This window comes from Lathyrus oleraceus, chromosome 5 (genome assembly GCF_024323335.1).
Source record: "Lathyrus oleraceus cultivar Zhongwan6 chromosome 5, CAAS_Psat_ZW6_1.0, whole genome shotgun sequence".
Taxonomy (NCBI): domain Eukaryota; kingdom Viridiplantae; phylum Streptophyta; class Magnoliopsida; order Fabales; family Fabaceae; genus Lathyrus; species Lathyrus oleraceus.
In genome coordinates this window covers 32463433-32473404 of record NC_066583.1, presented here as the reverse complement: position 1 = coordinate 32473404, position 9972 = coordinate 32463433, and the positions used below count along the sequence as shown (strand labels likewise).

At 36.5% G+C, this 9972-nt stretch overlaps 1 protein-coding gene across 1 annotated transcript; it reads right to left on the bottom strand.

Annotated features, from left to right (window-relative positions):
- Positions 1-5541: 5541 nt before the first annotated feature.
- Positions 5542-8342, bottom strand: LOC127081268 (uncharacterized). The gene is made up of 2 exons (XM_051021537.1): positions 8091-8342; positions 5542-7905 (listed from the first exon to the last, which is right to left on the bottom strand). Exon 2 carries the CDS (start codon positions 7800-7802, stop codon positions 5835-5837), a length of 1968 nt encoding a protein of 655 aa, XP_050877494.1. The 5' UTR covers positions 7803-7905; positions 8091-8342; the 3' UTR covers positions 5542-5834.
- Between the last annotated feature and the right edge of the window lie 1630 nt (positions 8343-9972).

Genomic DNA, 9972 nt, shown 5'->3' with positions numbered 1-9972 from the left:
TGAAGTTTTGCTAAATGACCACTTTTGTCCAAATGGTGAGGTGTAAGGGCTGTAGCACGAAAATGGGCTTGGTAACAAGTCATAAACAACATTTCAGACCATATTTGAAAGGCCAAAGTGGTTAAAAATGATTAAATCAAAAGTTCACTTTTCACCCTCACTTGAAAATAAAACATGTAGGTTCAAAAATGCCATTTTGATCTATGAGATTTTGGTGCATGAGGGTTACATATTTGGAAAGATGAGGTCAAATGTGACTTGTTGGAAAAAACCCCATCCAAATTGGCCAAATGGTTTGAGAGATATGGCCTTTTGAAGTTCAAGAATTTTTTGAAAATGAATTGATCATATCTTGCCAACCATACATGGGAATTGAGAGTTCTTGGACTTTTTGGAAATGGGAGAACAAGATCTTCAACTTTCATGTTGGGAAAAAAATCATTTGAAGCTTGTATCATGATGTAAGTTTAGGCTCAAGAAGTTTCCATTTTTGGCAAGTTTCAATTACAGGTCCAGTTTCTATTTTTGGAAATTTCTTGTCTGGCTTCCAATTCTTCAATAATGGTCTTTGACATGATACATGAGGCCTATTTGGACATGAATGAGCTCTCTCAAACCAAATCCAACCATCAAAACCATAAAATCAGACACAGTTGACCAAGTTTGACTTTTTAGGGTTTCTGGCAAACTGTGCATTGACTGATGACTTCTGAACATCCAATCCTTGACCAAAACACTTCAAATGGATCCCCAAGTCATGTGAACATGTTGGACCAACCCTAGGGCCTTGTTTCAATGAAAATTGCACTTGCTTGCTTGACTGACTGATCTCCTGACCAGTTTGACCTAATTCTTCTGACTGGCTTGCACTTGAGGCAAAGGGACAATGCAATGTTATGCAGTGGACCATGTTATGTTATGACCTAATATGAGAATGTATGTACAAGAAGTAGGTGCAAATTTGAGGTGCTACAAACACCATGGGAAAACCTCTCGTCCAAATGTACCATGAAGAGAAAAATTGCAGAGATGATGGTTGTCTACCGCAATGATGGCATCATGTCGGGAAAAATTCCCGACCTTCCTATGTTGGGATTACGGGACTCATAAAAAGTCAAAGTCATTCCCAACGAAAATTTCCCCCTCGTGATCATTACTATAGTTGGGAAGTTTAAAGTATCACAGATCCTCATCAACGTTGCCAGTTCCTATGACATCATGTACTCGGAATTATTCGAGAAGATAGACCTAAACCAAAGCAGCTTGCTTCTATATGAAGACTTAAACCTCAAAGCATTCAAGGGGACAACTATCCATAGGGATATGTGGAACTAATAGCTTGTGTTAACAATTAAGAGAACATTCGAGTGGTAAATTCTCATTTCTTATTGTTTCTTGCAAGAGTGTTTACAACTGTATCTTAGGATGACCCTTTGTAGCCATGTTAGACGTTGTCACCTCGTCGGTCCACCTTAAACTTAAATACCACAATCTACAAGGAGAACCAGTAACAATCAATGTCGACCTAGAGGGAGCAAAGATAATATAACATACTTTTCAAAAATATAGGGAGAAGTCACATCCATGGAGCTCAATGTCACTTGCCTCACTGGGCAACTCGGCAGAATGGGAATTCATCCTCCAAAAAGTAGTTGAAGATACCATAAAGAGCATATAAATAAGCGCGACCATCCCTCCTGGTTATATTTCCTATTCTTCAATCATACAAAATGATATTCTTAAATCATTTACCATTTGTATACATATATCGCTAGCAATAGAAAAATAAAGTGATGTTTTCTAAGACATTCTTTTCTTTATGACTATGCACAGCAACAGAAAATCTGTGCTTGATTGACGATGTTGGACTCTTGAAGCAATGATGTTGATCTATGATATAGTTGCGCGGGGTGGATTGCAAAGTTAGCACTCCAATGCTCAAGTAAGTTAGAGTCCAAGAAGAGTGAAATAAAAAAAAATGAAGATCAAAAAAATGTACTTTGAATCTCACTTGTCCCATTTATATATGTTGAAAAAAATTTATTGGAATTTGGATAGTTGAGTTGGGATTAGGAATTCACCCGCATTAGTCCTCTGACCGACCTAGAACAGACGACAAGCATCAAAAGATTACAACTAACAACATATTCAATGTTCTTTAGGATAAATCAGAAACCCTAAAGGAATATACTATTTAGGTTTTTGACCCTAATCAAAATATGCTCATGGGAGAATGTCAAACAAATTACAAAGTTTGGGACTTCAATGAATCCAATGCGTAGAAGCCATATGACAACATGAAAAAAGTGATGGATAAAGCGATTTATAAATTAAAAGAGAAGAGAAAAACACTAAGATAATAAGTATATCTAAGGAGAAGGCTCCCGATCGAAACAACTCCCTAAAATGAAGATATGGACAGATGAAGAACAAGTTGAGCTACACGTTGGATAACAGAATACCTTATGACTTCCTAAAGACCAGGTTAAACATTCAGATGGGCTAGTTACTAAAGGAAATCATAAGTACACATTTATATCATCGCCACAACAATATTCTAATCAACAACAATAGTACCAAAATCAACAACAACAATACTCTAATCAGTATATACGTATCAAAAACAAGCAACGAAAATACTCTAATCAACAACAACCATACCAAAATCAGCAAAACAATACCAAAATCAGTAGCAGCCAGCAATATAATTATAGCAACCACCTCACATTAGACAATAACAAAGGTATCATAATGATGTCCAGCAACAACAATTTTAAGAGCACATTCAGCAACTCAATCAAACAAGAAAACATGTTCATACAGAAAAAATCCTAAATTAATTCATACAATCATCACAAGAAAATTTCGATAACATGAAGTATTGACTCATGAAACAACTAGCAAAGAGCACAAAAGCGTCTATTAGAAATCTTGAGACACAAATCGAACAACTTTCAAAATAATTGGCAACTAAATACACCAATAATCATGAAGCAAATATCATAGAGAACCTAGAGAAGAATAAAAGATGCTATGATGTAAGTTGCATGTGGAGTATGTTTGTAAACATTGTAAGGCCTGAGCACTATAGAAAATCATCGGCCGGAAAAATTGAATTAGGAAACATGTGGTTGGAATAGTGGAAAAGGGTGAGAAGTTCGGGAAAGAGAAAAGTTATTATACCTCCCAAGATATTTTTATATCCACCTCTTAAGAAGAAAGACCCGAAGAAAGGATAGTATAGAAAGTTTCTAACTTTGTTTAAGAGCTTGCATGTCACTTTACCATTCTCCGAAGAACTTTAACAAATTTCAACTTGTACAAAAATTGTGAAAGAACTCTATGTAAAGAAAAGAAATTTCTAAACCATGAGATATTGAACTTGTCATAAGGGTGTAGTGCTATCATGAGAAGGAACTTCCACTAAAGTAACCAAATTTGAGAAGTTTTCACTACATAAGTAGATTAGCATTTCTAGATCATTATGCGATATGGGGAAAAGCATTAGACTGATGTCACTCTATTATTAGAAGATTGTGAGAAAAACTAAGGGGCACAAACATAACTTTGACCTTAGTAGATAAATCTTATATAGCTCCTCACGGATTTATTGAAGTTGTATTAGTAAACTTGGAAAAAAATTGTATCCTATGAATTTTGTAATCATTGACATTGAAGAAAAATGTGAAGTTCATGTCATCATGGATGGATAGACCATTGTTACCCACCTGAAGAGCAAATGTCAATTTGGAAATCGATGAATTAAGGCTGAAGTTTAAAAAAAATATCTATGATAATCAAGGTATATAATGGACTACAACTTTGGGAGAATAATCCAGAATAGGAATATGAGAAAATCTTGCAAATACAAAAAAGTTGAAGAGTAAAGACATCTACCAAAGAAGATGAAGGCAGCATCCAAGTAGGTTGGGGAACTTTACGTTATGTTTGAAGAGAATAATGATATCATAAGGTGTACATACACTAGGTAGATAAGAGGCATATAGACTTAGAGTTGAAAGTGCATGGTTATCAAAGGCAAAGAAACAGAAAATAGAACCAAATAAAACTTGTCTTCGCATAGACAAGTATTGATGGAATTTCAGAAGAGTGATTTAGCAGATAAGAGCAAATCTTCATGGAGAAACAATTATCTAAAGCTAATTCTGTTCATAGTTATAACATTTGGTATGAGTTTAATTGAAGTGGAGTAAAATTTTCTGGACTTAATATGAATTTAAATTGTGCGTTTAATATTGGAGTAGTTTCTTAAAATATTAGTGATATATAAGTTTAATTTAAATCTTGCCGGGTCCGTACGAAAAGATAACAAGATGAATAAATTAAATATGTGAAGGCATAGAAAGGTATGAGAGCCTATGAAAACCATTATTGTTCTTGTTCATATCACTTTAAAGTCTTCAACAGTTAAATGATTTATGAAGGAGTTAAAAAAAATAGCTTAATAAGTACTATTCTTGTGAGACTTTCATGTTTGGGTGGAACTGTCATTACTCATTCATACTGGTAGCAGAAAGTAAAATTCTATGTTCTCTATATTTATAGAGTTGCTTCATATCTTGACATTTTCAGTAGAGTAGAGGAAATTTTCTGTTTGACAAAAGCTAGAGGCAATGTAATAAATGCTATATAAGAAAAAGAGAGGAAAAAAAAAGGAACTTGCAGAATCAATGAAAAATAGTAGTGTAGAGGCAATTGCAGAATGTTATAAATAGGCAGGAGCAGTCACATTCAATATCTCATAAAAAAATGAAGTGCAAACACTCTGAATCAGTGATTTATAAGCCAAGTTAATGAGATGTCATCAATTACTCCAGCATTATGATTTTTAACCTTATTCAGATGCGTGGAAGTTGCAACATTTGAACAGTCTAGTAGTGAAGATTACCCAAGATAAAGATTGCTTCTTCCACACTTGGTTTTGAGTATATCAACTATCTACCCCAATATTATAAAGTGGGAAGAATTGTTACTAGGTGTGAACATCAATATTCTCAGTAGAATCCATCAAGTGAAAACAAAAAGATAGATAAACCTCACAACTTCATCATTTAAGATGATATAGGACAGACATAACAAAAGCATGCATTTTTATTGAATAAATCCCATGAGTCAAGAGACATATTCAAAAGAAAATGTTTAACCAAGGGACGAATTGCTACTAATAAAATACACCTCACATTTAAGCTATTTCAGATATTGAAATTTAGGGTGATAGAAGTTACCTGGCCCAAGATTGTATAATTACCACCCATCCTTGTAAACTTCATGTCTGAAGGGAAGAAGGAGAATCAAGGGTCAGCATGGTCTTACAAATTAAGTAGCACAAATGCATCCTTGTAATTTGCAGCCTTTGCTTGGAAAAGGGCATATCTTGGGTTCAGAATGAGAGACTTTTTGCATTGCTACATGAGAAAGTGTGAGTGCTCTTGGAATTGTATGTCTCATTTACACATTGTCAATGTGCAGTAGTAATAAATGACAAGATACAACTAAAAGTAATTTATGCAGGATTGAAACTTCAGACAAAATTATTTTATAAATATAAAAGATAAACTTGCAAGTATATAAACTACAAAAGCATCGTTTCAGCTCGAGACATAAATGAGACAACACGGAATTAAAAGAAAACTCTCTTGCAAACCAAAAATGGTACATATATCCGGTGCTATGATAGAATGTTGATTTTAATAATGATCAAGATACCTAACTAAGATTGAGTAGCAACCCATATTCTGTTTAAGTTGTGGTAAAAAAAATCTAACAGGCATGAGGACAAAATTTCATAGACTATGGGTTATGAATGGTAATATTCAAACTGCAGTTTTCTTGTTTCTGAAATTTTCCTTCATCATGGCAAATTTTTTCTTGCACTGATTCACAGTTTTCCCTGGTACAGCAGCAGCTACTCGCTCCCATCTCTGACTAGCTTCCTTTGGAAAGGTTTTTAAAGCTTGAACTAGTGCTCTTTCCTGCACTGCAGACCACACCTCTGATTCAGAAACTTCTTGAGACTCTTCCGAGCTGATGTTATTTGTTGCTGTCGTCGGTGTTGCTGTTGGGATCGATGTTGCTGTTGGGATCTGTGTTTTTGAGGCAGTACTATTTTCAGGTGTTGTTGCTGGTATGGATACCCCTTCCAATTCTTCTCTGGTTGTCAATGGAGATGCAATTGATTGTGCAGCAGGCTTCCTCTTCTCAAGAAATGTGTCAAAAGCTTTGGCTGTATCTGGCTTCTGGAGGAGAACAGTTTTAGTTGCTTTCATTATTTCTTCAACAGATCTTCCGGTGCCGATATATTCTGAAACAACCTCCCACCTCCTTGAAGTTCCTTTGGGAAACTTCTGAATTCCCTTCCTCAATAGCTCGATCTCTTCTTTAGTCCAAGGTTTCTCCTTTTTCTCGGTGTAGCCAGCAAGAGAACTAAGGTTTCCATTAGCCTTGACAGTGCCATTTTGTTGAGTACTTTTCTCATCAACCACATCTTTCTTGCTATCTTCCTTGCAACTGATTGCATCTCTTAGAGCTTCTGCCCTCTCTAACCCCTCTTTGCCTTCCATTTTCTCGCACAAACTCCTTAGTTGGTTAATATCAAATGACATGCAAATCTTTTCTACATCATCTTCAGAAATATCAAGTACATGTTTTGACGAGAAAGGCCCCGAGAGATTTCGAAGGCGTGTTCGCTCCTTCCGCAAGAGTTTTTTCTCCTTTTCCTTCACTTTCTTCTGTGCAGAAGCAGCTTCAGCAGCTTTTTTATCTTCCTCAGCTTTTCGTTGTCTCTCCTCTTCTGCAATTCTAGCCGCTTCCTCCTCCTCCAACTTCTTTGCCAAGTATTTGGACTCCTTTTTCCTTTTCTTCTCCGCTTTGGCCTCTTCCTTTCTTCTCAATATTCTAGGGTCCCTCTTATAAGCATTATCAACAAGAGTACGGATCCGTGTATACTCTTCCTTCCTCGCCTTCTCCGACAGTTTTGCATTCTGCCTTTCCATCCACCTTCTATGATCTCGAGAATCAGCTTGCTCGAGATCAAACTCATCCGACTGAGGAAACTCCCTCCAACTCTTAAACGTATACCAAAAATCGTAGAAATCATCAACTTCCTGTATCGAAGTCTTATCATCACCTAGAGATGGAATAGGCTGATTCACCGACCACCGCCCATTCCTCATAAAAGCCGGACCAAACACCTTAAAAAAATCCTGTGGAGCACAGTCCGTTGGAATCTCATCATCAAATTCATCAGTAGAATCATAAATCCTTCTCTTAACAGGATCAGTCAACACTTCATACGCCTCCTGAATCGCCTTAAAATGAGTTTCAATATCCTCCCTCTTCGCCTGCTTCCCAGCTTCAGTTTCCTCAGAAAGAACCAAACAAGCCTGTTTATCCGGATGATGCCTCAACGCAGTTTCCCGGTAACTTTTCTTAATTTGATCCTCATTAGCAAGATACCTAAGATGACTCAACCCCAATAAAGCATAATGATCTTGCTGCTGCTTATCTCCATCACCAGATTTCTTCTTACTCTTACTACTATAAGAATCCGACGGCAAATAAGCTGTATCCTTATCTCCAACAACTTTCTTAATATCAGCTTCTTTGTTTTTTTCTTCTTTCTTAACGCCGCGAAGTTTAAGCGCGACAGAATGAAAAGAATGACCTGCCGGCTCAAATTTCGATGCCTTCACCGGAAGACAATTCGACGAAACAAAAATAGGTTTTCCATCTATAATCTCCGGTGAGTAAGTAATAAGACGATATTTTGAATGAACAGCCATGATAGTGGCTGGCAAACAAAATACAAAACACACAAATTGATAATATCCTTCAACTTAAATTGAAAAGTGCGTTTCAAATTTAAGCTCGTAATCACACTCCAACCTGATACAAAAAGAAAAAAAAGATCAAATAAGATAATTTCGTGAAAACCTAGATAGTTAATCGCGGCGGCGAATAACGGCGGCGCAAAGGGAGTAGTCGCTGGCCGTTATCGCAGCTGCTTCAGATGTATTTAACGAGAATAACAATTGAGATTGGTTATTCGGAAAACAAAAAAAAAACAGTACCTTGATAGAGAAAGCTTAAGAATCCGAATACGAAGGAGTGTGAAGCAGCGGCGTGGTTGAATTACGGTGGCGGGTGGCGGCTCCAACAGATATGTTGCTAGGTTAAACGAAAAGAACAAGGTTGAAGAAATAGGGAAATAAAAAAACAAGTAAAAGCGTGGGCTCTTATAAACCCAATATATCCGCAAAAATCGTTGGGCCTCAGTACTAGGGTTTGAGAATTTATCATCCAAGCTCTGAAATTTAACCTAGCACCCGTCCGGTTGTTTTGCAACAACCCTATTAACCTTGGAAAAAAAAACTATTTCACTATTCTATTGCAATATTTCAAGTATTTTAAAAAGCTATTTCATACAAAATACCGTATTTATCAGCCGTGAGTATTTAATTTTATCGATTTTTTATAATTTTATTGAATCTTTAAAAAACATGGTAAAAACATTTAGTTTTAATGTATTTTTATTGGATATTTTGAAATTTTCGATAAAAACATATTTTTTTGAAAGAATGTATGATTTATATTGAACTTTTTAAAAATCGATAAAAATGCGTATTTTTTACCGGATTTTTTGAAAGAAAAAAAATGATAAAAATGTATGTATTTATATCGATGATTTGAAAACACCAATAGTGAATAATTGTTATTTGGTTAACTGGAAATTTCAAAAAATCCGAGAAAAGCATGAAGTTTTTCGGATATTTAAAAGATCTGATATTTTAAATTGCATTTTTTTAGTGAAGACCAGAGGATCAGACGACATGATTGGTTCTAGGCAACGTGACAGAGTTGCAACTACTGCAATGAGGGCTCGTGCGAAGGGAGATGGCGTCGAGGACTCATATATCTAGGCAAGAAGTGTAGCTCTAACCGATTCTCATAGGAGGCAGATGGCGATCGAGCAGTTTGTGCACCCGGTAATATCAGTATTTGGCATAAAGGATCTAGACCTGCTGCTGGATGGACTAGAGATCCTGATAATGAGTTTGTTGATGAGGATGTTTAGGCACCAGTTGAGGATGACAGGAAGATGGTGGTCGAGACAGAGGTAACCCATCATTCTGAGATGAAGGCTCTGACTACTACAGAGGTTACTCCACAAACATTTACCGAGGTGCCTACTACGAGTGATGTGGAGGTTACTCCTTTAGTTGAGATAGAGGTTATTACTCTGACTTCGATAGAGTCGTTTGTACACATAGATAGAGGGTTTTTTGGAGAGCTCGGTGACTATTTTGTGCTCACTAGATATGTTAATCATGTGGCATTTAGATTATGGCAGAGAGATGTATGTATATGTTATGTTGAACTTGACTTTATTTATCATTGGTACCTTGAAAATAACTAATGTTTTCTACTTGGCTTGTTGCAGGACCGGCTGCGACTAAAGGTGCCCACCCACAAGGGGGAAGTTGAAGAAGTTCTTAGATACTCTGATGTCACGAGAGGTCAGGGCGATTGTCAAAGAGTGTTATCTCCTTTTACTGGTGGACTGTTCGTTGGAAATGCTCAATGGTTAGCTATTAACACCATTTGTTGAACGATGGCATAAGGAAACATCTTCTTTCCATCTTCCCTTGGGTGAGATGTAGATTACCTTGGATGATCTCTCATCTCTGCTTCATCTTCCCCTGGTAGGTAATTTTTCCAATGCTTCTCTTAATAGCCAACAACTAACATGTATTACTGATATACGGGACTTGGGAATTGCTAAGGTGCATGGGATAGAGGAGCTTAAGGCTAACAGAGATGCTCACTTTCATCTATCTTGGCTCTAGGATAGGTATGTTGAGCTAGTGTGTCAGTGTATGTATGAAGCAACTGTTGGAGTATACATGCAACATCTTGTAGGATGTACTATCTTAGTGGATAAGTCTCATGTAT

What these genes read in the sequence shown, in the direction of transcription:
- LOC127081268 (XM_051021537.1), bottom strand. Translation starts at nt 7,802, where the DNA reads ATGGCTGTTCATTCAAAATATCGTCTTATTACTTACTCACCGGAGATT.